At 39.3% G+C, this 27,163-nt stretch overlaps 3 protein-coding genes and 1 pseudogene across 4 annotated transcripts; 1 reads left to right on the forward strand and 3 right to left on the reverse strand.

Moving 5' to 3' along the window:
• Positions 1–30: 30 nt before the first annotated feature.
• On the reverse strand, positions 31–4,314 carry LOC103426330 (E3 ubiquitin-protein ligase SINAT3). Of its 2 annotated transcripts, none has more exons than XM_008364423.4 (4): positions 3,542–4,314; positions 1,930–2,316; positions 1,312–1,642; positions 31–797 (listed from the first exon to the last, which is right to left on the reverse strand). In XM_008364423.4, the coding sequence occupies exons 1-4, from the start codon at positions 3,740–3,742 to the stop codon at positions 757–759; spliced, it is 960 nt and encodes a 319-aa protein (XP_008362645.1). In that variant the 5' UTR covers positions 3,743–4,314; the 3' UTR covers positions 31–756. The 2 variants fall into 2 exon arrangements, with proteins under 2 accessions (XP_008362645.1, XP_008362647.1); XM_008364425.4 differs by having other exon boundaries at positions 1,279–1,642.
• Positions 4,315–5,969: 1,655 nt separating this feature from the next.
• On the reverse strand, positions 5,970–8,670 carry LOC103415344 (UV-stimulated scaffold protein A homolog). The gene is made up of 2 exons (XM_008353714.4): positions 8,359–8,670; positions 5,970–7,985 (listed from the first exon to the last, which is right to left on the reverse strand). The coding sequence occupies exons 1-2, from the start codon at positions 8,536–8,538 to the stop codon at positions 6,216–6,218; spliced, it is 1,950 nt and encodes a 649-aa protein (XP_008351936.2). The 5' UTR covers positions 8,539–8,670; the 3' UTR covers positions 5,970–6,215.
• Positions 8,671–13,147: 4,477 nt separating this feature from the next.
• LOC103406209 (aspartyl protease family protein 2-like) lies at positions 13,148–15,040 on the reverse strand. The gene has a single exon (XM_008345212.4). It carries the CDS (start codon positions 14,909–14,911, stop codon positions 13,451–13,453), a length of 1,461 nt encoding a protein of 486 aa, XP_008343434.2. The 5' UTR covers positions 14,912–15,040; the 3' UTR covers positions 13,148–13,450.
• A 4,888-nt stretch (positions 15,041–19,928) lies between these two features.
• On the forward strand, positions 19,929–25,731 carry LOC139195893 (transcription factor bHLH147-like; annotated as a pseudogene).
• Positions 25,732–27,163: the final 1,432 nt, after the last annotated feature.

Raw genomic sequence — 27,163 nt, forward strand, 5'->3', positions numbered from 1 at the left:
CATGTAGAATTGAACTTAAAAGCCTCTCACTTACAAGCAAAAGAGAAATGTGAGCCTTTGGTATTATTACAAATCGAAATTTAAAAATGATTTGAGTCCGAATATCATGAAAGTTGTGACCTAATTTGAAATGTTTGTGATCTGTTTAACAAGCCTAGTGTGCTCCAGCAAAAAGATACAAATTCAAACCTCACAGAGACGTACAGACATTTCAAGTTCCTTTTTCTTGTTTCTCTCAACCTCTCATGGAAAAGAAACACAGAATCATCAAAATGGCAAGGAAAACACTCTCGGAATAGAGGAGTCCCCGGCGAACCCCATCCGGTCCATTACTGCACAGTAGCATCATCAGATGATCATGAGCCATCAACGACCGCAATGGCAACCACCAAAGGATGCAAGAGCGAGTGGTCCTTTGTTTCTGATCCGGCTGAGGGCTGGAGAGACTTAAAGATTGCCCATCTTATCTCCAGTTTTGCCCCCGACTCATAGCAAACACGATGGATGAAACGATGACTCCTCACCGATCAACTTGTTTAGGTATCATTTGATTCAACGTTGAGCTTGGTACATCAAATAAAGTAGAGTAATTCCAAGACAAGTAAAGGAGTGATTTCCCTGTTGAGTACTTGTAGATCATAGGATGAAAAAGCTTATGGTTTATATATTTGACATTGATACATACTTCAACACTACCAAGTAAATAAACTGAAACCCCAAGCTCCAGATGTCTCACCAACTTCTTTATCAATCTGTCTAAACCGCAATCGTACGCATTACTTCACAAACCTTCGCCCCTGAAATGTAAAAGAATTATAAGCCTAGGGGATACAGTGGATTGTTTCAAACTTAGGAACTAAAGTGAAATCTGTCAAGGTTCTAATCATCATAAGTTTCCCTTCTTTTTTACCTTAACAAGCTTTACCCTAGGATATACCTGTCTGTCTCACCCACTTCCTTATCACTCCAGTAAAACAACGGCGTGAGCCGTGCTTTGACTATAATGCCATTGAGCAAAGTTCAATTGGTTTTTCAGAGATTATAGACAGCTGTCATAAATTTTTAATCTAATCCTAATATCAAACTGTAACCAAAATTCCATCAAAGACAAAAGTTTCGTATTTCAGCTTTAAGAGGATAACCGGAAGCTTAACAGACTAAGTACGAAGCCTCCAGCATTGAAATGTTATAATCCAATAAAAGAATCCTGAAAATCTAAATTCACTAATGACATTAACATAATGTTTAGCACACAGATGAGGGAAAGAGATATCCAACCAGGCTAACTACAGAGAGGTATGCAGGTCCCACCTTCTGGGTTCTGCTGTTCCTTCCATATCCGTCCCGTGACCCGCAGCTTCAGCTCTTTCCTATCCCCGCCAGAGAAGAAAAGTGCCATGTTGCGCTGTATTATGAGGCCATCATGGCTGTCTCTAACCTTCTTGTGGCTATCCCTTATGCTTCTTGGGTTGCCCTCCCAAATCAGCTTTCGGCCATTTCCACCAACCTCCAAGCTGTAGCTGTAATTCCGAGCTTCTGTTTCATCCCCCATGAACCGGAGAAATGCCATGTAAACGGGGGCCATACCAAGCTGGAAGGCTTCAAAATGTAGACAGAAGTACTGACCAAAACAGTGGAAGACCTATCAAGGATGAAAAATAAGACAATTACTTCGCTACCATAAAAAAACCAAAGCATACATCTTCAGTCTGCTATAGTCACAGTTGATCTAGTCTTAAGTATTGCTATCAAAGGTCCCATGATTCCTTTAGTCCCATATTAACTGGGAAAGTTAAATTTTGCCCCCATAGTTAAAGTGACGGTTTCTTGATTTATGCAATGCCCACTAATTTCTAGTGTGAGCGAACCAAGCAATTTTCATTCAGTCACCAGTTTTATACAAAGAGGGAGAAACACGTATGCACTTACAGTTAACATCCACGTGGCATTTTCTACTTCACGAGGATTAGACTTTACATAACGATGATTAAAAGTGCATCCGGAATGCATGTCCACCTTGTGATCATCCCGGAGATGAGAAACAAGGAATGGAATATCCCCAACAGCGGAGCAGTCTGATCCAGCATATGGACAGTTGTATGGTCTGAAGTTACAGACAGCCTCGTGTTTCAGTTTACTATAATAGGGAAATATCTCTGAGCACCCAAGAGAGCAATACTTGCAGGGCAGTTCAAGCGATTCAGCAACCTTCTCCAGTGCTAGACACCTTATGTCACCAAGCTCCTGTCTACACGTTGGGCACCGATTATGCACCCTTGCTTTACAGGTGGAACAAAGGGTATGCCCATTGTGACACTGCAGAAACAAGTTTAGATTTATAAGCCATAAAGGTCAACCAATCCTAGATGAATTTTACAAGCAGCTACATATTATCAATAGAATCCCCATGCTTAGCCATCCCAAATAAATCTAAGGATAGCAAGTCAATGAGCATCCCTTGATTTCAATAAGCATAATAAGCATATTGTAAGGTAAACAACTCCATTTTCCAGAGTAGTTAGGGGAGGTCTACTCATCCGAACTAAGCCACAGCTGAAACTCAGCAAACTTGCATCTTCAAGTAAACATCACAACACCCCCAACACTTAAAATGAAGCCAAAGCGATGCATTACACCCCCAGCATAAGGTTATATGACTCTATATCATCTACAGCCATGAGAGATGTAAGAGTATGTAAGAGAGGCGGAGTAATTTTATACAGCCACACACTCGAACAAAACAACTGATAAACTTCTGTCCTAAGCAGCAATGGATTAATGAATAAATAGTCTGAACTCCGTGCACCCAATTTCAAGCACAATACCTTTATGCAGATAAAGCACATAAAACATCTCTATCAATTGGTGGTAGTGTTACCACACTCCACCTGTTAACCCGCTTCACTTTACAAAATAAGTGATAAATACGTCCACAATAGCACATTCACCAACCCCAGGTATCTGTGAACTTCGAAAGCTCTTAGTTTTTATTAATCCCTTTCAAACTAATATGATCCTTGACGCATAATTCACCAACCCCAGGAACTATTACGTAAACACAATATTTAGAACGAAATCTGATTCTGTGCCTTGGTATTCCTGTTACTCGGAACTACAGAAAAGCACTTACAAGTGAAGCAAGTTTCAAAATCTTGAAGTTATTCTAGATTGTTGTAGATTGTTACAAGTGAAGCAAATTTCAAATCCTGTTACAAGCAAAACTAGAATTGTTGTTGATTGTTGTTTAACAAGGATAAATAAGTAAAAGAATCCTAATTGACAAGGATTAATTTTTAAAACAAAATTCAGAAACTGATAAGTATTTTTCACCTTCTAATAATAAATTCAATAAACTACCAAACAAAACCCAGAAAGAGAAACACCACATAAAATTAAATCCCACAAAAAAATTAATCAATTCAACAAATCATCATTCCTAGCATTAACCCCAAAAAGTCAAAATCTTCAAAAACCAAAACAGGCAAAACAAAATCAAAAGAACAAAAGAACCCAATTGAGGAAATTGCAAGAAATGGCGAACCTGATGGATTGGAGGGTACATTGAATTGGTGCAAACAGGGCATTCAAGAAGCTCGTGGACGCTGGTGGTGCCGGGAATGTTATTGCCGGTGTTGCTGTGCGCCTTCGGAACTGAAACAAATTGATGAATCGGACGGCCATGGATCTCATCATCGTCAATCAAATCCAAAGACGCAAGACTTTCAATGATGTCTGATTCCATTCTTCAATGGAAACAAACCCCCACCACCAAAAATTTAGGGAAAAAGATGAAATCTTTCGATTCTTTGACTGATGGGTATGATTCCCCAATACGCAATTATACAAAAACGAATAGAAAATTGGAAGGGAAAATAACGAAAATTTTGGAATGCATTGTGCGATGAAACCCAAAATTTTATTTTGTTTTTTCGCAAAAGGGGTGCTTCTTCATCGTTGGTTTACAGATAGAGAGAGAAAGAGATGGGTCACCTTCCCGATGATATCAGCCGTCTGATTAAGATCAGACGGGTATCAAATGCCCGTTAAAGATTCAGTTAAGGGTTTTGATTGGTAGGTTAATAGAATAGTGGGGGATTAATAAAAAGGTAGGTTAATTTAGGGAGCTTATTTAACCATTTCTGATTTGGTATTTGGTAATTGGTAATTAGCTGTTGTTACTGTGGAATTAATGGGTTTTGGTAAGTAGCAGAAGACTAGGGGCTGATAATAGGATGCGGAAAGAGATCCTCTCCAGATCTCTTCCTTCAAATATTAAGAATCAAGTAATTCGGAGAGAATCTTTTTCCAATGGAATGCCTCCCTTGTGTATGTGGTGCATATTATTGTGATCTATTTTTTTGAATTTTTAAAATGTGGGTCCCATTTTATCCTTATAAAATATGCATACTTGCTTGTATTATTTATTAAAGAAAATTTAATATATAGATTAATTCAGGCACAATTTTATATAAATTTATGATGACATTTTTTATATATAGATTTTGGAAAGTGTCAGTTCACACTCATTTTACTTCGTATATACTCTTATTAATTTTTTATTATTTATCTTTTTTAATTTATTTGATTTGGCATCAAAAATTGAAAAGAGAGAGAAATAAAAATTGCCAGATTTTACGGTGACAGTTTTGCTGACATATTGTTTTGTGATTAATTTGGAAGCATGAGCTGATTTTGGCTTCTAAAGTGATAATTTGTTGAATACGGAATGTGGAATTTTCACAATTTTATAATGAATCAGTAGAGTTGTATTGACAAAGATACAATACAACACCAGCCAAAATACTAGCCAAACATGCCAGCCAATTAGCCATTACAATCCTCAAACAAGTATTCAAAACCAAAATTGAAAGGTTCTTCAAACCAAAAACAAGAATTGCCAATGTGAAAAGCATAACGAGCAGAGCAGTGGACAACATCATTGGCTTAAGGATGATTATGAAGAGCATACCGAGTAAAGCAATCGGCAATGCCATTGGCTTAGCAACCAACTTTAGTGATCTCTGCTTCTCCGACGACAAAACTTTCGCATATCCAACATGAACAAAGGAATTACTTCTTCAATGCCCAATGGTGTTTACAACACAAACATGTTATAAACTTATATCCAACAGTTCCAGATTGAATTGGATCCTACTTTAAAACATGGATACTTTCACATCATTGCATAAATTAGGATTTACTCCTGCAAAGGTGACTTGAAAGTCTCTAAATTCATAGTCATCAAAACTTCTAACTTCAAAGCCATTTTTATCTCATTTATGAAGTTATCAAATCAAACTTATTATCGAGCTGAAATTATTTAGTTAGAAGATTTTTTTTTTTTCCAAACAGCTCGACATGTATGTTGTCAGACTATAAATCTTAACATCATACACGATTTCATTTAATTTAACGGTTCAATTTATAATTAAATAGCATAACATTTCAAATTACTTGATGAAGCGAAAAACCACCGGACATGTTTGTCGTCACAGGAAAAGACAAATACATGATGTTGATCAAAATTAGACAAATTAACAATGGCGTAAAAGATGACTTGACCTCAACGTTACTGCCATTTTGTTTGCAGTTTTGTTTGTGTCATGACAAGTAACCACCCAAAAAGTAGGTGAAGCCGAATAATCTATTTGGCTATGATTCATTGATTCTTGTCTGTAGACAGCATAACCAAACTGGAACAAGCCACATTTTACACATTTTTGTATTAGCCGTTATTGTCTATGATATGCAGCAGCAGGCACGGGAAGCTGCTTTTCCTTTTCTTCGAGAGCAACTTGTATGGCACGGACCATCATGGTAACCTCTCGTGTCAATGATACAATAACACGTGAAGAGAAATTAACCACATGTCGTTATATTATTGGCATATGACATCAGCGTAATGGTATACCTGTGCTATATAAGTCATTTCTATCAAGAACAAACCACAACAAAAATTACACACGAAATAAAATCAAACTTCTTATCTATTGACCTCCCTTTTATGCATACATTTCGAAAGAATATAAATCCGAAAATTAACATATGTTACAAAACCGGCAGAAAGACGGCTTCCCTAATCATTCACTAATTAAGGAAGTCCCTAATTGCTACAAGTCAAGAAAATGTATATTAACAATTTTACAAAAAAGCAAGTAAACCAATCAGTGACAACCCTCTCAATTAGCCAAGAAGCAGAGAAAGAAAGTGTCCAATTACCACTGATTCGGGAAGGCTTCTCGGTAATATGCATCCTCGCCCAATGTAAGTTGTCTTCCAGTGGCAGCGCTTGCTCGTGTATTCAAAATCCTCCGAGCTAATCTATCTTTTGGTGTCTCTTTCTTCTGCAGCAAGGAAGCAAGGGTTTTCTTTTTGTTTCTGAATGATGTGTTCCTACTAGTACTTGGCTCCCAATCTTCTCCAATAAATGCAGAGTTAGAAGTTGAAGCGACTGCAGCATCTCGTAAAACCGCTTCATTGTGTTCTCGTATTTTGGCAAGCCTGGCACGCTTCAGTGCCTTTTTATCTATTTCTCTCTTCCTTGACAACTCTTTATCTTTCTCACGAACATTCTGCACGGCTTGTTTCACCAACTGCTCTACCAAATCGGTCCCTAAATAATTCTCGTCTTTTGGAGGGTTCTGATTCAGTGGTTTTCCCTCATCATCTCTGGGTATAACAGGTCCATGAAATGGGCAAATTCTCAAGTCTCTTCTCGGACAAAGTTTTCCATTGCTTAATGGTGCTCGGCATGGCTGAATTTCAACCTGCTTTTCTTTGTATACAGTAGCCTGAAGATTTAACTCCGCAATCTTTTCTGCTGGAATAACTGCATCCTGATCCACCCTGCCCCAATGACTTTCAACCTCCAAGCCCCGATGGTTAGCCAATACATCCCTCTTTGAACCCCAACTGGCCAAATGAGTGCTCCAGTTCACCTCTGGAGCTTCAGCCAGAAGCTTACTCCTCAGAGGGTCTGAATTGCTTCCCCCACCTTCACAACTGAGCCTTTTACTGCCATCGCCCTCATTATCCTGGCATTTAGGATTATCATAGCGTTTAGGAAGTCTACCTTGCACCTCCTTGGGTGTTGATGCCACAGCTAGACCTCCCGGTTTGTTACTGGGAAGACTAGACCTCCCACCCTCAGTTGTTTCAATCTTGCCTTCTTCCCAAAAAATTTCTTCCTCATGATTTGCAGTGTTTGAAAGAGTGCATCCCGCTTCTTCACACTTCTTCTTCACTGATTGAATATTATTCCGGATATCAATGAACTCCTTCAAATACGAATCTCTGGACCTGTTATCAGTCAGTTCAACTTTTACAAGAACAAGGACCCATTCTTGCACTGCAGCCAAATGCTTTACCAATATCTTGTAAAGCTCCCGCAGGGCATCAAAAACCACTTTGTTCTCACTATTCTCATGAACTTTTTCTCCTTCTTCCAATGCATGTAAGCGCAATTGCCGAAACTCATAAGAATGAAATTCCTCCATATCTTCATCATCTAAAGGACACAACGGCACACCTTCCTCTTTGGGGCGTACAATTTCTAAACACTCCCCAATCTCATCAATAGTCGACTGTATTTCTTCCTTAATTGATGCAAAATTATTTCCCAAATTCTTAAACTTGTTCAATAAGATCTTTTTCGTCTTCCTCTCCCTTTCCCTTCTCTGCTGCTCAAGCCGAGTCGCAGTTTCCTGTAGATTTGGGAACTGATACTTAAGGGTGTTCCTGAGGTAATCAAACCCTAATCTAATCTGCTTATAGTGAACCCCAAATGAAGAATTCCACTTCTCCAGAAACTCAATCGCTTTCTTACGCAGAGCAGTTGCAACATTTTCCGGAGGTGGGAGCGACGAACGTATACGAAACCCGACACTTAAAGTCAGCAATTGATCCAAATTCTCCACAACAAGAGCTCTAAAGAGCTTTGACCTCATAAAAAGCTCATCAATTATAAGTAGTGTGAGGTACCGCACCTGCAAAATTCATATATTTTAGAAAAACTTCTCTCCCATAACTCATCTGACAGTAGCAATCTGAAAACCTAAATTATAATACCCACGCACACAAACAGAGATTAAACAACAATTTCCAACCAAATTGAATAACCCACTATCCAATTTTTCACCATTATTTCCTACAATTTCAGATAAATGAAAAGGGCACGCAATTTAAAAAGATGTTGATTCAAAAATCGAACTTTCCCTTTCAAATTTTCTCGCAACCAAACACAAGCTAGAAAATAAACCCTAGAAAAATACACTACAAATTACAAACAGAAACGGAGAAATTAAATATAAAGATTCAAATTTTCCCGGAAGAAAGAGAGATTATATGCATGAAAAGGACCTGAGAGTGCTCGCGCTTCATAAGATCCATGAGAATACGGGCGGCGAGTCGGAGCTCCGAATCGGAGTAACGGACCACCGACTTGATGGCTTTTAGGAGGCGTGGGTCGACCTCCGGTTCGATGGAGATCGTCGCGTTCTCTATCAAAACCCTAACCTTCCCTCCTTCCTCTTCTTCCATTGCTTCTGTATTCAACCAAGCAGAGACTGGAAGCTTCTTTGAGTTTTCAAAATTTGACGATAATACATGGTTTGTGGATTTGGGTATTTTCGCGCTGGGCAAGAAGGGGGTCAAATGTCACAATCTGAAATTATGAGGGACGCAAGAAATAAAGAGAGTTTTCTATTTAGACCCTCTAAGTTTTTTGAAATCCAAAAACCCCCTCAGTGGCCAAGCCCACATTGATATTCCTTTTCAAACAAAACTTGCATTTGGGTTTTAATTTTAGGAATTGTTATTAACACTCCAAAAATTTCATTTTGCACTCCAAAATTTTTATAATTAAAAAGAAAAATATATTTGTGAGTGAGTGTAGAATAAGATTTTTATATTACTAATAACAGTTCTCTTAATTTTAATGAAGATATTTTGTTTGACCCAATAAAATCTAGGCCCATCATAATCAAACGAGTATGTCTTTATCATTGATATATATTGAGTTCACTCCGCTACACATCCCTCAGTGATTTCTTTATTGTTGATGCATTGTGAGATCAGTTATCGTGCGTTCTTTGGTGTTTGTTTACCGTTGATGCATTGTTACTTCAACATGCATTAATGGTTTGTAATCGTTCGAATTCAATGATTTTTTACACTCCATAAATCATAGCTTTCATATTCAATAACGATAATTAGTCATTTTACAATCGTCAGCGATTGAACAAACACAACTTGTAGAAAAAAAAATGTACCCTCACCAACTATTTCAAATTTTTCCACTTCCAGTGAAATAACATAAAGCCATCGTTATTGGCAATCATCTACATATGTTAAGTAGCCGAAGCAATTAAAATGGACTTGAATTCAATCCGTTGTTTATTGTGTTAAAATATGAGATTGACAAAACTGAACATGATGGGTTATGAATCCACAATAAAGTAGATTTTCTAACATATCTTTATATACGGGTTACAAGTCCTATCTCACAAATTTATGTCAATCAAATTATATCTTTTAAGGCCAAATCTCATATAACCCACCAAATAACCATTGTTGTTGCCTTTTGATATGATGAATGGCTTAGAAACTAGCATGCATGTAGCTTCCTCTCTAGTTCTTCTTCCACGTTTCTGTAATAAACAATATCAGAAACTAAAAAAAAACTAAGTGGTAATTTAGTTCTTTGTTTTTGTAGATCTTCATGAGTCTAATTCTCATTTGGTCCCTAATATATCAACATTATGATGATGGTGTTGAAACAACTCCCAGAAAAACCATGTGCAATCATATTGAAGATATGACTAAAGTTGTGTGCTATACTTACATCCTTTTTTATATAAGGAAAACTAATGAAAATGGTTTGAAAACTTTGAGTTTTAATGATAAGGACAAAATAAAAGATAAAGTAAATAGTACCAAGATTGACTTTTTAGTGTAAAAATGTGGTTTTTCGTTAAATTAAACAATTCGTTAAAATTCCCTTTTATATATCCCTTTAATATCAGGTTGACTGAAGTAAAAATATCAAATGATAAAAATTAGATAATACTTAAGTTTTTTTTTTTTTTTTTGCATGGTTTTTACAGATAGGATTTAGGGTTAATGATTAACCTATATGATATCTGGTACGGTCTACAACGAGTGTCACTAACTTAGGAAAGGGATCTCTCGATCTCTTCCTTCTAATCCATCTAAGTCTATGAATTTAGACCATTAAAATTTAATCCAATAATTACAAATAAGAGCTAATTTTAAAAATTATAATAACTTTAGTTGTTGAATTAAATTTCAATGATAGATTTCTAAAGTTGATGAATTAAGAGAAAATGATCCGGAGAGAATTCATGACCACTAACTTAGGCCGTGGTCCAATTGGCAACTAGACAAGGAGGGCCCCACCAAAATTCAACCTTTTATTGGAAAAATATCCCCATCAACATTGAATATCAAGCGTAGGGTAATAAAGTGGTGACATAAGTTCAATCCAATCAATTACCTATGCTTGTTTTCACACTTCACCCACCCACCCTCCACGAGTGCGTTTTTGTTCACACCATTTATGTGTTGTATACTTATCATCTTATTTATTATTATTAGATAAATTTGATTTTTGAGATTTGTATTTATCCACTACACGAATCTCGAAATTCAAATTCATCTAACGGTGATAAATAGGATGTTGAGCATACACCACACTAGATGATGGTAAGCAATAATACTCCCCACCCTCCACACCACTTTTAACTTTTTAATTTTGTTTTACAGTTAGAAAAAAGGGATCATCTCAAAATCTTTTCCATCAAAGCCTACAGATTAAGTGATTCGAACTCTTGAAATTTAATTCAATGGCTAAAATTATTATCTTTTAAAAATGACATTTATTTTTAACCGTTGAATCAAATTTCAAAAGTTTGGATCATTTGATCCGTGAGTTTTGGTGAAAGAGATTTGGAGAAGATCTCTTTCCCACCCAACATATCTTTGAGGATAGAATTTTGCTTTGCTCTCTCTTATCTCTTATCATGATCTATGTTTACATGACATTATTATTTTAATTAAATTTTATTTTTTATTATTATACTTAAAATATAGCATAATATCGTCTAACTTTATCATAACAAGTGAAATATTATATGGTATGACTTTTTGTTTGCCGAATAAAGGTTTTTCCTAACTTACCACCACTGAGGGGTGTTTTTTTTTTGTTGACAATTTTCCAAAGGGAGGAAGGTGGCACACAAGGAGACAAGGCGAATATACCGTACGTGATCGTATATTGGTCGTAAACCGACATATTCTCTTTTAGGAAAATGACACCATCTTTTCTTCTCTCACACTACAATGGCTACAGGCATCCATGTGCTGCTCTTTTGACTTATAAAAATGATGCTTCCTTGGCCGTGTGGAACATGGTCACCGAGGGACGAGGATTGTCTGTTGGAAATTTTGAGTATAATTTTATTGTCCCATATTGCTCATTCTTTCAGATGAAGTCTAAAGAGTTCAGAAAGAAACACAAAGCAAAGCACCCCATGTCTCCTAACAAACACATTTCGTTCTCATACATGTTGCAAACATGCATCCATCTACTATATATACATCCATCTGCATGGCATTTAGAATACAAAAAATAAATATTCTTCTTCTACAATCACAAACATCCTTTCTGAGAAAACCACACAGAAGTTCGCCAGAAGTTAGGTTTTCCGGTGCTGGAATTCTAACTTGATCATTGAATCCTGGTGAAGCAGACGTCTGTAGAACTACAAGCACTGAGTAGGGACGAAATTTCCGTTTCAAGGACATTGCGGTACGCAAGCCTCGATCTTCAATTTTCTGTTTAAAATTATTGCGTTGTTCATACTCTATTCAATATTTATTATTTATTAGCATATACAAGTTTATTACAGACTGTTGACATATATTCAAGATTGTCTGCCCTCCCACTTTTGGTGCTCTCCCGTGCCCTTTTGTTTTGTATGGTCACGATTAAGCCACGTCAACATTTTATATTGTTTTTTTATAGAGATAATAAGACAAAAATGAATAGTAATATAAAATGTTGATGGGGTTTAACCGTGACCACACAAATAGAGGGCGCGGAAGGGTATTGGAAGTGGGAGGGTAGACAATCCTTGTTCGTCACTGAGACCACTGCGCTTACTTTGTCAGTCTCTCATTTTCTAACCCCCAAACTGCCAAATCCCAATAAATATTCCCTACTTCTAACCTTATACAATTCTTTTACAACACCTTCAATTCCTAATCAATGCACATTATACAAGGGTTTTTCACTATCAAAAAGAGAGGGGGGGGGTTTCGAACTCGAAACTTCTTCCCATTGTGGCTGGGTAACAAGGAGTATCACTATACTAAGAATTAAGTTATTTGTCGTGGTTAATTTATCTTGCAAGTAACGGGGATTTCATACTTGAAGCTTCTTTTAGCTTTTGCTTGCCATTTGGGTTGTAGTATAGCTGTACCTACAACTAGCTCATATCGACCCTTGAAACACGATTTTCAATCCCATGGCCCATTAAAAGAGTAGTCACATCTAGATTGGCAAACAGGTTGTGTTTGTATAGGTTTTGTGACATACCCGTTATTTAACAAATTGTGTCATGTTAACTTAACGGGGTTTTAACAGGATAACGACCTAACCCGTTGACGGATTGACTCGAAATCTGTTATTTTCTGTCATTTCAGTCGGGTTAATTGTCATGCAAACAATTATCATGTCTAATGTCTAGACCTGTCAAAAGATTCGTATTGTTGTCATTTATGTGTCATACGCGTTATCTTAATGGATTTTTAACATGTGACAGGTGCCCAATAACAACCCGACTCGTTAACAAGTTCTTAACGATGATTCAACAATGATTTGACTCGTAAACGAGGGATTGGAACATATTATTTTCATGTCATTTCATGTCAGTTAACAACCCATGTAAAAAATGTCAAGCCTAGTCATCATATCATTTACTTATGTCACTCCTCAATCTTCAAACATAAGAGTCAACATGGTGGGGTTAAGAGGAGCAAATCGCGCAAGAAAATTAAAAAAATAAAAATCATTGTTTAATCGAATTATCTTACAATAAATCAAAATTAAGGTAATTTAAACAATATCTAATTGAATTACCCTTTTATATATTAGAGAGTAATAATTTAGCAGTAGAAATTACATAAAAATAAACACCACGTGTACATTGTAACTTGTAACCTGGAACATGCTAAGCAACACAAAACAGCTCAAATCCTACTCTTTCATCACATCACATCAGACCATCATCCTAATTCCAGCAACGAAGGTTTGCTGTTCCTGCTTTCATTTCATATCAAATTATAAATAAATAAAAAAGCCAAAATTAAAATTAAAAATCAGGGAAATTGGGTTTTTATTCGTTTCCTATCACGCCGCTACCAAAATTAATTACGCGCATCCACGTGGAGAAAACCCGACCCGGGAGCCTGCCAGGTCATACACGACCCGGAAACCTTGCTGCTGGATATTACCGATTATGGACAGCCCGCCCATCGTACCCGCGAAAGCAAAGCAGAAGCTCCCGCTGCTGTCCACTGGGATCAGGTAGTTCGCTGCCGGCAGTGAAACGTCGGCGTTTCGGAAATGCAGCACCACGGTGGGGACTTTGACTTCGGTCTTTCCGGACAAGTCGAAACACGTGTCGAATAGGGAGAACTGGGGCCCCCGCTTCAGACCAGAAGTGCCGGCCCGGAAAGCGTCGCGGAGAGCGTTGTAAGCGGGTCGGGTTAATCGGGTCACGGAAGTGCCCGAATCGAGAATGACCCCCCCGTTTCCTGCCCGGTCGAGTTTGAATAGCGATGCCGTGATTCCCGGGACACGTGTCCCACCGACACTCAAACCGATGAGCTCGACGTAGTAAAACGTGTCGAGTTTCGGGTTCGCGATGAGGGGAGTGAACCGGGCGGTCCGGGAAACGGCGGAGTCACCGAAGACGACTGAGGATGGTTTGGAAGAAGCGGACCGGTCCACAAGGCAGTAGGAGAATTTCCGGTTGAATAGGGAGCCGGTCAGGGCGGGAAACGATAACTTCCCCCGGCCGAGTCCCAACAGCCCCGCCGCGCCAACGAACAGGCCCTCGTTGTCGTGACCGCATCCGATTGCCACGCGTCCCACTTTGGTGCCGCGAAATGTCAGCGTTTCAGTGGAGAACTCGCCGAAAGTGAAGGAGCCATCCCCGTAGGAGACTTGGTACAGGCAGGTCTTCTTGGAATTACAACTGGGGGAGTCCAGTTTCCGGCAGAGAGGGGACCCACAAGGGATTGTGGCGAAGGATCTGGATTTTCTCGGGTCGAAAATCGGGTCGCTCTGTTTGTAGCAGCGCCTGCAGGGGGCGCATTGGAGCCACACGACGTCGCTTCCGGTGTCGAGGACCATGTAGACGTACCTGGGAGGCGTGCCCACGCCGAGGCGCGTGAAGTACTCGCCGCTGCCCTGCGAGAGTCCGGAGACGACGGAGCTGCTGAAGCCCCTGACAGGCACGCGACCGCCGCCTCTTGTGGTTCTGTTTGGGGAGGCGGCGGCAAGGGAGGTCAGCGTCTTGACCCTGAAGGCGTCGCGCTGGAGGCGGAGGTTGAAGAGTTGGGTAGGGGTTTTGTTAAGCGCCACGGCGTCGATGTGGTGTAACTGTACGGACAGGGTGTTTGGGGTTGGGGTGGTGGTGGCGGAGGGGGAGTTGGGGTCGAGTTGGGCGGTTTCGGATTCGGAGACGGTGTCTGTCCATGAGAGGGTGGTAGGTGGGGTGGGGAGGGGGTTGAGGAGGAGGGTCTGGTGGTCGAGGGCGGAGGAGAGGGAGAGGAATATGGCGGCGAGGGAAAGGAAGAAAAGGGGAAGTGTTGCTTTCCGTTCCATTTTAGAGAAGTTGTGGAGTTTGAGAGAGAGGAAATGGAGTTTATAGGGAAGGGAGAGGGGAGGCGTTATAAATAATTGGAGTGAGAGTGACACTGAGTGAGAGTGAGAGTGTGAATGCTGGAAAAGGCAGTTGTGAGATTGGTGGGACTCAAGTTAAAACAGTTTTTGGTGGGAGGGTAGAGATGTCAGATTGTCAGATCTATTATGTTATCTAGGAGATATGAATGAAACAACAACAACAAAAATGTTACAAGACTAATGCTACATTTACTATTTAGTTAGTATTATTATTTGTATCATATTTTTTTAGAAGTATTTGTTGATTTATTTCTTGAACTTGTATAGAACTACCAATTTATTCTTTGAACTTTAATTTTAACCGATTACCTCTGAAATTTTTATAATTAGTCAATTTATCTTTGAATTTTAATTTTAGCAAATTATTCTCAAAACTTTTACAAATAGCCAGTTCTCTCCTTGTAGTTAGATTTTAAAATTTTTCATTCAATTTTTCATCCATCCATTTTTTCATTTTTTTTGCCCTCATATAGTTGGTTCGGTGATTAAGATGGATGGAAAATTATATGAAATTTTTAAAATCTAACGCAAGTGGACAAATTGGTTATTTATAAAAATTCAGGGTGATAATCAGCTAAAATTAAAGTTCAATAAGGAAATTGGTTAATTATAAAAGTTCAATGGGGTAATCAGCTAAAATTAAAGTTCATAAGAGAAATTGGCAGCTCCATACAAGTTCATGGGCAAATTGACAAATATGCCTACTTCTTATAGAGATAGGGGCTACAAATGCATGTAGGTTCTCCATTATAAAAATTGTATAATTTGATGGTACAACTAAGTAATAAGTATAGTATTTTGAAAGGGATTTGTTATTAGCATTTCAAAAATATCATTCTACACTCCAAACTTTCTATATTGGAAATGAAAAATACACTTGTGAGAAGTGTAGAATGAGATTTTTGGAGTGCCAATAATACTTCTCTTTTGAAATTAAAAGTAAAATAAAACTATCCTCCTTCTATTTTTGGTATATTTAAAAAAAAATCATTAATTATTTTCTAACAAAAAGACAGAAGTGACCCTGGAGTTTAGGTGGGGGTAAACAAATAGGCTAAAGTTCATTCGGAAGTGTTGGTAAAAGTTGGGTTTGTATTAATGGTTGTTAGTGAATAATTAATTGGGGGGAATTGAGTTGATTTCAGCTGGCCAGAAATACTTATGAGACTTTATTAGCGAATAATGATTTTAGATTTCATGTTTATTTTAAGGTATTGTTTTATATCACATTAAATTTTGGGTTGTGTTATCCCTCAATCTCTTTTTACTTCATACACATTTTCTTAATTTGCGGTCGTCAGATTCACTGAATTAAAGAAAATCTAATTACAAGAATTAACAAAGAATGTGCGGATAACACATTCCTAAATATTTTCACTAAAAAGAAAAAATTCTTTCATTATCTTTGCTTTAAGCACATGGGGAAGCTTTGTCCTTTATTTTATCTAGCTAAAACGTGTGGACTAGCAGTAAAGTAGATATTTTTAGTAATTTTGACATTACGAGAGATGCTTTATTCATAAATGAAGAAGTAAGCGTAATACTTACCTCCAATTACTATTACTTAAAAGAGCATTTTGAAAAATATTAGACGACTTTTCAACTCATTTTAAATACGCGTCGATTGTTAAAGATGATTTTATCTATGAAATTTTAACGAAAAGCTTCCGGTATTGTTTATTTAAAAGAAAAATAATATTTTTACACTAAAAAGTCAATTCTGATACTATTTACTTTACTTTTTATTTTGTTCTTATCATTAAAACTCAAAAGTTTCCAGATTCTTTTCATTAGTTTCATTTTTATCAATCGATTTGGACTTCTGTCACCGTTACAGTACTCCAAATGGTGGACTCGCGAGGACCAAAATCCAACAATCTCGGCAAGATTTGATGTTGGATTGGTTTGTCATCATGTACATGACTCGTGAATCCTGACCCGTCACAAATTGTTCATTATTTATTTATTTGAGGATTAAAAAAATAGGAAAAAAAGCACGAAGTTTCCGTGTAGCTATTGACTTTTATTCTTGGTAGCTTCTTGCAAAGTTGATAAACAATTTTGGTGCTTCCCGTGATTGTACTTCTCTCTCTCTCTCTCTCTCTCTCTCATTATTTATGCACAATAAACTTAAGATTACAACGAAATCTAAACATCAACAAGATTTATTGCTCATAATATAGGATACTTTCTATAATTGGCCGTTACAAATATATATATATATATATATATATATATATATATATATATATCGTCATCACATTCTTACGAGTCTATAAAACCTCATTAACCCATTAGAGATCAAATATTACTCGATCAACTCAGTCGTCCGCAAAAGATTAGCTACAACTAAGCACCACGAGGCATAAGGTTCACTTCACATATATATGGTTTTTTTTAGTCAAAATGGTTTATGAGATTTGCATAATTCCTCACATTAGTTTTTACGACTTGAAATTGATAGAATTGGTCCTGAGTTTGTTAACCATAAATCATTTTGGTCATTTCGTGAAAAATCTCTATTAAATAAGGATAAAATGACAGAAATGCCCGCAATTTTGTCGAATCATTTTAACCTATTGTTTATTAAATTGAAGGTACTTTTGTCATTTTAGTCCTTATTTAACATAACTTTTCACGGAATGACCAAAATGATTGATGCTGGACAATCTCAGGAACCACTTGTACTGCTTCAAATCTCAGGAATCAAAATGAAAAGTTATGCAAATCTTTAAAAAATTGAAAAAATATATATACATAAAAAAACATTTGCAGAAATACATCTAGTAACACAATTGATATTCATTGATTGGTACAATATTTATCAGGATGTGATTCTACAACAGAGATAATATCATGCAACTAAGCGAATTGGATAGAGGTTTCACTTTGGAATATATGGTTCACATTTATTGGACGGATGACTCCACTAAAATTATATAAATACATAACTAAGAATTTGGGTGGATTGGACAAAATTTGCTTGAGATGTTATTTACTTTTAAACTTTTGGGTAATGTGGTCTGTGACCTGAAAAAACAATTGGGTAGATTAGGGAAAAGAACGTACCAAAAGTATGTCTGCACTGCACTGTAGACAGAGGGACTTTTGGATATAATTGTGTAAATATCTTGCAATAATCTTCCTATATATAAAGCCAGCAGGGCTTTTGAACAGTGATTTTTTGGGGTCATAGGCTTCACTAAAAATGAGTGGACAGAAATGCCCTTTAAACAAAAAATTTCAAAAGTATTCCAAAATAATGCATCAAATGTGGCAAAGATATTTTCATCATATAAACAGTGATAAACAGTGTTTGTAATATTTACACAATTATTATACAGTGATAAACAGTATTTTTAATATTTAACTTTTTCCTGTACAGTGTTCTTTTAAATTTTTTATAATTAGTATCTTACAATAGATTAGCAATAATGTGATTCAATCATTTGTTTATTGAATATTATTTTCTCTATTCTTAATGTAAATTCAATAGAATGTAGATCGAAATTGAAAGATCGATTTTATTATGTGGATTCAGCTACTTTGATTGGTTTATGAGGAGTTTCTTCTAGCATGGTCTAATATTATTCATTTAAAACGTGTAAGTTGCGAGTAGCACTCCATGATTTAAAATATGTCTTATGCACACACGTGAGCACGTGCATGAAGGCTAGTATATAATGGAAAATGATCTTCGCCTAATCCTTTTCCTGGGGATCCGGGAGATCCCCGTGATCATGGCCGTTCATTGTGTATCGTGCGGTAAAAAATCATTTGAAATTTAAAATTTAAAATTAAATATAAATAATACCTAATGAAAATTGATCGCACGATGTACGATAAACGACCATGATCACGGGATCCCCCGGATCCTCAGAAAAAGAATTCGGCGATGATCCTTTTCCATATATAATATGAGAGAAAAGTACCACAAAATAAATTATAATCTAAAAATAATGTGAAGAAAGTTTCCTTGTGATGTGGGTTTTAGGCTGAAGATTGAGGACTTTAGAGTAGGATTCTATGAATATTGAGAATTATTTGTCTGACACAAGTACAACGTTATAATAATATTGAGTAAATTATAAAAAATTACTTCAATTATATGTCGAACTTTGTTGATGCACAAAACTAGAGGTCTTGGAACAACGTAAATCCGACCATGAATCTACAGAAATGTAAATAACACAAGATGTATCGTGGTTCACCCTAAGGTTTGGGCTACGTCCACACTAATATTGTATTTCTTTGAGAAGTGAGGGGAGTGAGGGAGAGAGCTCTTGAGGGTGAGAGAACTCTTCCCATGGCCTAAGAAATGACCTCTTCTAATTGTGAGGGTGAGGAGTCATTTTATAGAATAAAGGCTCCTCACTTATTACATATTTGCCGATTCCTTTATTACATAATTTCATTTAAGTCACCTAAGTATTTATACGAGATCTAAATACGGAGGCCCTAAATATGGTATAAACAAACTTCAATCTCATACCTTATGTTTTAAACATTGCAATGTCATATCTCAATTTATCAATTCGTTGCAATGTCATACTCCATTAATTTTTCTATCAATTTGGTTGCTATGGGTAAATTACATAAAACTAACTCAACTATTGGGTCAGTCACAGTTTCATACCTCATCTTTAAAAAATTTCAATGTCATACCTCATCTACAAATTTTTTACAATTTCATACCTTTTGTCAGTTTGTCTGTCAAATCTTCTGTTAAATAGTGATGTGGCTTGAGACGGTACCCACTTTCTATTAAAAAATTAATTAAATATTAAAAACTTAAAAAATAAAATAATTTTTTTGCATGTGGGACCCACCCCTTATCCCCCTCACCTTTCTTCCCCACTCCCGTCTTCCCCCAACCCAAAACCAGAACCACCCCAAAACCTAAATCCCACCCGCCCTAACATCTCCCCCCTCCACCCTCCCCGGCCACCCATCAATGACGGAGCCACTTTTCGTTTTCATCATCCTCATCTCACTCTCTCTATAAACACTCAAATCCCACTTCTCTGTTTGATTAACAGAAAACCAAATCTCCCTCCAAGAACATTCCAATTCCAATTCCCATTCGCATTCCTCCATTTGATTCCAAATCCCCCTCCCTAATTAAAGAGAGAATCAAACCCCATGGCATCGACTCTAATTTTGAATCTTATAGCCACCTCCGATCGAGCTCGAGATTCTTCTAGAATGAAAAAGATGAAGAAAATCCAACCCAAGCAGGACCAACTCCACCACCAAGAACCGAACCCCCCACAGCCACGCCAAGTGGAAGTCCGAGGCCCAGCATCACCTTACTCCTCCAAGCCCTTGCCCAAGCCTCTATTAACTCGACACTCGACTCTTCCACCACCGCCACCAACTCATCTGCTTCTTCTTCCACTCCATGATGTTGTCGAGCAGTTCGCAAGGCCGCCGATAGAGTTCTCGTTGTCGCATCTTAAGTTAAGTGTTAGGGTCCCAGTTACAGGTCATGAAGGAAATGAGAAAGGATAAGGGAAAAGAAGAAATTAAAGACTATTTTCATTCATTGCTTCTCAACTTTATTACAAAAGGGGGATTTATATCCATTCAACACAATAGACAAAATATCTCATAAGCTGAGTCATCACCTAACACCCATTTACTGCTGTACTAAGGATAATAACGTTATATCGAGGGCCTACATAGTAAGGACCTAACATGGCACCCTTCCCTGAAACAGCATGTCCTCAGGCTGTAAAGGATGGAAAACGGGTGAGGATGGAATCAACATCCTTCCAAGTGGCGTCATGCTCTGGAATTCCTTTCCACTGGATTAACCAACGAGTGACTCCACGGTTCCCTCGCTTGAATAGCCCGTGTTGAAGAATTTTCTCAGGGGTCCACATGAAGGTACCTATAGTAGAGAGTGGTGTCAGAGTTGGAAAAGCTACCATATGGCTCCCAAGCTGTGGTTTCAACAAGGAAACATGAAAGGTAGGGTGAATGCAAGACTGAGGTGGAAGGTCTAATGTGTAGGAAACCTGACCAACCCGTGCAATCACTTTGAAGGGGCCATAGTAACGGGGAGCCAATTTGGGGCAATGAGTCTTGGACACTGAAGTTTGGCGATAAGGTTGAAGTTTCAGGAAAACCCAATCACCCATAGCGAAGGTGCGCTCATAGCTTTGTTTGTCGGCGTATTGGCGCATGCGATGTTGTGCAAGTTGCAAATGCTCCCGCAACTGTTTGAGCAGTGCATCGCGATCACCGAGTGCTATGTCGACGCTGTGCACTGGAGAGGAACCAGGGAGGTAAAAGGACACGGTAGGTGGAGGATATCCATACACAACCTGGAATGGAGTCATGTTGATAGCAGATTGGAAGGTGGTATTATACCACCACTCTGCCCATTGAAGCCACTGAATCCAATCCCTTGGTTTGTCGCTCACAAAGCTGCGCAAGAAGTGTTAAAGGGTGCGATTGAGCACCTCCGTTTGCCCGTCGGATTGAGGGTGATAGGCAGAGCTTTTGCAAAGGTTGGTATGCTGCTGCTTAAAGAAGGCAGTCCAAAATTCGCTGATGAAGATCGGATCCCGATCGTTGACTATAGAAGCCGGCATTCCATGGAGACGGAAGATTTCCTTAATGAACACCTCTGTAATTTTAGGAGCGGAATAGGGATGTTTGATGGGGATAAAATGGCCGTATTTTGACAACCTATCCACTACCACCAAGATTGCATTCCTGCCATGGACCGAAGGAATGCCTTCGACAAAATCCATCGCAATGTCCGTCCAAATCTGTTTGGGAATAGCTAAAGGTTGCAGCAGCCCCGGAGGCTTGATGGTCTCATAATCGATACGCTGGTAAGTGTCACATGAAGCAACAAACTTTTTCACGTCCTTTTTAAGCCCTGGATAGTGGAAGTTGCGTGTCAGTCTTTTATATGTGCGGAGGAAGCCTGAATGACCCACTAAAGGAGAAGAGTGAAATTCCGCCAGGAGGCGAGAACGCCAAGGGGATGAGGCTACCACAAACACACCTTGTTTATAATAAAGAAGATCCCCTTGTAGTTTAAACAAGGCATGGCTTGTGGGATTGACTTGCAAATCCTTCAGAATTGAGGAAGCCTGCGGGTCCGAAGCATAGTCAACTTGTATGTTCGTGATACAGTCAAACAGGGGCCGAGACAGACCCATTAAGGCCAGGACCTCCGGCCGACGAGAAAGGGCATCCGCGGCTGCGTTCGAGGATCCAGGCCTATACTTCAGGGTATAATTGTAGCCAAGTAATTTCAACAACCATTTTTGCTGAGCGGGAGTTGTAATGCGTTGATCCAGAAAATACTTCAGAGTTTGGTGGTCTGTAAGTATTTTGAAGTGCTGGCCAAGCAAATAAGGCCTCAATTTTTGTACTGCAAAGACCACTGCCAACATTTCTTTGTCATATACCAAAAGAGCATGATGTTTCGGAGCCAAGGGCTTACTAAGAAACTCAATAGGGTGGTTCTCCTGCGATAAGACCGCTCCAATTCCGCTATCCGAAGCATCACACTCAATGGTAAAAGATTTGGTGAAATCCGGAAGGGCAAGAACCGGCGTCGACGTCATGGCTACTTTAAGAGCCCTAAAGGCCTGATCCGCCGTAAGAGACCACTGGAAACTATCTTTACGGAGCAAGTCAGTGAGTGGCTTTGCTAGCAACCCAAAGTTCTGAACGAATTTACGATAGTAACCGGCGAGACCCAAAAACCCTCGAAGGTTTCTAATGTTGGCAGGAGACGGCCACTCCATAATGGCAGAAATTTTGGAGGAATCCACTAATACACCCTCTGAAGAAATAACATGCCTTAAATAAGCAATAGAACGTTGCCCAAAAAGACATTTTGAAGGCTTCAATTTCAGTTGGTGGGTGCGGATAAGCTCAAAGACAGTAGCCAAGTGAGCAACATGGTGTGCCAGCGTGTCACTGAAGACCAATATATCGTCAAAAAAGACGATGACCGATTTTCGCAACAAGGGCTTCAAAATTGAATTCATCAATGCCTGAAATGTGGCTGGGGCGTTGGTAAGGCCAAAAGGCATGATCGTGAACTCGTAGTGACCTTCATGCGTACGGAAAGCTATTTTAGGTATATCGGCCCGGTGCATCCGTATTTGGTGATATCCCGAACGCAAGTCCAGTTTGGAAAAGATGGCAGCGCCGTGAAGTTCGGCTAATAATTCATCAATAACCGGAACAGGGAAGCGATCTTTGATGGTGACCGAATTCAAGACTCTGTAGTCGACACAAAAACGCCAATCGCCCTCAGCCTTAGCTACCAACAGTGCAGGTGAAGAGAAATGGCTAAAACTTGGTTGAATGATACCGGTGGATAACATGTCAACCACCTGCCGTTCAAGTTCCGCTTTCTGGGCATGACTATAGCGGTAAGGGCGCACATTCACAGGTCCGGTGCCTGGAAGGAGAGGGATCTGATGGTCAAATGCCCTATGAGGTGGCAAGGTGGTGGGTGGCTCAAATAGGTCCGAGTATCGCAAAAGCAGTGCTTGGAGTATTGCCGGTAGTGGAGAGGAAGGCAGGGAACCCGGAGGAACACTGGATAGTTGAGCCACAATCTGAGGGGGAATGCCAAAAGGGGCGTCTAATGCCGCCAAAGTGGCGCATGAACTTGGAGGAGGTGTGGAAGATCCCACGAGACGATAGTTTGTTCCATTTATCATGAATTCCATGACCTTGAGGAGGAAGTTCCAACCAATAAGGCCCAAGGTTTCTAACCAATCAATCCCCAAAAGCATGTTGCAGCCGGCGACGGTGAGGAGGTGAAAGTCCCCTCAGAATGCATACCCTTGAATCAGTACTGAGACTTGGGGAGCGACACCCTTCGTACGAAAGTAACGACTGGTTGCTACCATGACCAGCTCATAACGAGAAGAATCTGTGTGAAGGCCCAATCTGGCAGCTACTTGAGGGTTAAGAAAACTTTGATCCGCCCCGGAATCAATAAACACCTGAATCGGGATGTTGAGAATAGACCCTTGCAAACGCATCGCCCGCCCGCGAGAGCGCTTCGTGGCCGAAATGGCATGGAGTGCAATAGGGTGGTCAGGCTGCTCCACCAAAATCGGCTCTAGCGGTGGGATTGGTGCCACCTCTTGGAATGGGTCAGTAAAATCATCCTCCCCAAGGAGGAGTAGAATATGGGACTGTCAACAACGATGGCCTGGCCGAAACTGGTCATCACAATTAAAACAGAGCCCTTGTTCCTTGCGTGTCCGCATCTCCGCTTGGGTGAGTTGGAGAACTGGTTTAGAAGGTGGTTGGGTAGGGGCAGGTGGAGTGGGGCGTGGAGGATGAGGGAAAACTGTTGAAGGTGCTGGTGTCAGTAGGTGAAGTTTAGAGAGATTGGGAGATGGACGGGAAAACCCACTGCGAGTCGACGAACGGCGCCCATTTTTATGTTCATAAAGACAAGCGAGTTCAATAGCCCGGACAAGGGACGTAGGCCGTTGGGCTACCACGTCATCCTGCAAGTCCTCTTTGAGTCCGCCCAAAAACGCCCCTAAGAGCTGCTCATCAGACTAATCTGGAGTACAACATGAAAGCCGGATAAACTGGCCGACATAGGTCTCGACCGACTCCGTTTGAGTGATGTGGGAGAGAGCCATGTGGAAATTCAATCTTTAACTGTTTTGGTCCCGCCATTGAGGGGGAAGGGTTGGGTAAGGGTGGGGTGAAATAGGGGCCCTGGTGTGGTGTGGGATGGGGGTAGTGAAGGGGGGAAAGTGGGCAGAGTCCAACGGATGCAAGATTGAGTCGCCGGAGTGTGGGGGTATGAGACGAGAGTTGGGGGAATGACTAAGGAGAGTTGAAGAAGTGTGAGGTAAGGAGGAAGGACCCGCGACCAAGTGGGACCACGCGAGGTGGTTTGTAGGGAGGGTTTGGGAGTGTGGAGAACTCCAGGTTGGTTGGGGAAGAGGGGTGGGGATGGTCGCAAAAGGAGGGGAGCCCAGGGAAATGGGAATGGACCCGATGGGAATCTGAGACTTGTTTTGGGAAGGGGGTGGGGTTCTGAGAGTACGAAGTTCCTCAAGGATTGTCTATTGAAATTTCTCTTGCTGGGCTCGGTCGACCGTCATCTCGGCAAGCGTGTGCTGCAGATCAATGAGATGGTGCTGTAGATCATCTTGGCGGACATTCATCAGTGTGCCTGTCTCATGGAACTCATGGAGTTGCGAGATGATTTGTTGTTGCTGAAACTCTCTGTCGAGTTCCGAGTCGGAAACGTCAGCCACCGTGACCGATGCCTTGCTCTTGCCCATGGAAGCCGCCTGGGCTCTGATACCAAATGTTAGGGTCCCAGTTACAAGTCAGGAAGGAAATGAGAAAGGATAAGGGAAAAGAAGAAATTAAAGACTATTTTCATTCATTGCTTCTCAACTTCATTACAAAAGAGGGATTTATATCCATTCAACACAATAGACAAAATATCTCATAAGCTGAGTCATCACCTAACACCCATTTACTACTGTACTAAGGATAATAACGTTACATCGAGGGCCTACATAGTAAGGACCTAACATTAAGACCCGCTGGAGTCGCGCCATTCTCACTAGCCGCCTTAAAATCAAGTTTCGTCAGCATAAATGGCAGAGATCTGCAGCGGCATCGAGGACCTGGTCGACCCGGCCCAAGAAACCCAAGTTCAGTGTCCACCGGCTGAAAAGGAAAGGCTTGCCGGAGTGAGATGAGGATGATGAAAACGAGAAGCGGGGGTGGGATCTGGGTTTGGGGAAGACGGGAGTGGGATAAGGGGTGGGTCCCTTATGCAAAATAATAATAATAATAATAATAATTTTATTTTTAATTTTTTTTAATATTTAATTAATTTTTAATAGAGAGTGGGCCCCGTCTCAAGCTACATCACTATTTAACAGAAGAATTGACAAACAAACCTACAGCAGGTATGAAATTGTAAAAAATTCGTAGATAAGGTATGACATTGAAATTTTTTTAAGATGGGGTATGCAATTGCGACCCAATATTTGAGGTAGTTTTATATAATCTATAATCTACCCTTTATTTATTTATAAAAATCAATAATTAATAATAAAAAATTAATAATTTGGTTGTTAAATGATGATGTGGGAAGGAGTGGGCCCCGTTCCTGCCACATCATCATTTAACAACCAAATTGACAGAAAACTTAAAGAAGGCATGACATTGCAATGAATTCATAAGTTGAGATATGACATTGCAATGTTTAAAACATGAGGTATGAAATTGTGGTTCAACCCATAATTGAGGTAGTTTTATATAATTTACCCTAAAGTTTTTCTTTTACATTCTCTTACATCATTAATACAAGACATTATCATAACGGTGTAGGCGTATCATAAAGTTCCTCTCGTGAATATGGGAGCATTACCTTATTATTGAAGCCAACTTACTAAAACCGTGTGGGGGCCGGCAAAGCAAGCACTACAGCTAAAAAGAGCAGGAGAAAAAAAGAGGAATCATCACCAGGAAACTGGATAAAGAACTAAAGCGTGGCAAAAACTCGACAAAAGCATTCTAACACTTCAAATTTAGGTAACAAAAGACAGGTCTGCATACCCAACAAGAACTCTACTTCTTTCAGCTTTCTAAAACACCCAAGTTATTAGTTAGAATGTGTCGGACTATAATTTGTAGACGTGTCTTTTGTTGACTAAAGCCACATACTAGTTAGTATGCCGCATCATAGTCCAACACATATTAACACTTTGAGTTTAGGCAACAAAAGACACGTCTGAAAATTATAGTCTAATGCATACTAACTATTAACTACTAAGCTTTTTGATACACCCAAGTTCAATTTGATAAGAACTCTACTTCTTTCAGCTGCAAATCATAATTTGACACAAATAATATTGTCTAATTGTATTAATAGTTTATGTAATTTACTCGGATTTTCACTTTGTAGTTTGTTGGATTACTCATTTTTCGTCTTTGTAGTTTCGTTTTGTTTTCACACTTTAGCTCAATCCTTCAACTAGGTTGATTATTCACTCAATTTGGTAGACATCTTCTCATATGAAAAGCCCAAGTTGGAAGGAATATTGTCTCATTTGACGGATGGACTTGCGGTGGTAACTGAATGAAACTAGAACGACGAAAGTGCAACAACAAAAAAGTTACACGAACGTACGTGAA

Source organism: Malus domestica, chromosome 01, assembly GCF_042453785.1.
Source record: "Malus domestica chromosome 01, GDT2T_hap1".
NCBI lineage: Eukaryota > Viridiplantae > Streptophyta > Magnoliopsida > Rosales > Rosaceae > Malus > Malus domestica.

Bases quoted from the DNA above. Each gene is read 5' to 3' on its own strand.
- LOC103426330 (XM_008364423.4), bottom strand. From the start codon at position 3,742: ATGGAATCAGACATCATTGAAAGTCTTGCGTCTTTGGATTTGATTGAC. The intron at 1,643-1,929 runs GTAAGTGCATAC...CATCCTTGATAG, and splicing joins ATGCCACGTGGATGTTAACT to GTCTTCCACTGTTTTGGTCA. The intron at 798-1,311 runs GTGGGACCTGCA...TTTACATTTCAG, and splicing joins GGAACAGCAGAACCCAGAAG to GGGCGAAGGTTTGTGAAGTA.
- LOC103415344 (XM_008353714.4), bottom strand. From the start codon at position 8,538: ATGGAAGAAGAGGAAGGAGGGAAGGTTAGGGTTTTGATAGAGAACGCG. The intron at 7,986-8,358 runs GTCCTTTTCATG...TGAATTTTGCAG, and splicing joins TGAAGCGCGAGCACTCTCAG to GTGCGGTACCTCACACTACT.
- LOC103406209 (XM_008345212.4), bottom strand. From the start codon at position 14,911: ATGGAACGGAAAGCAACACTTCCCCTTTTCTTCCTTTCCCTCGCCGCC.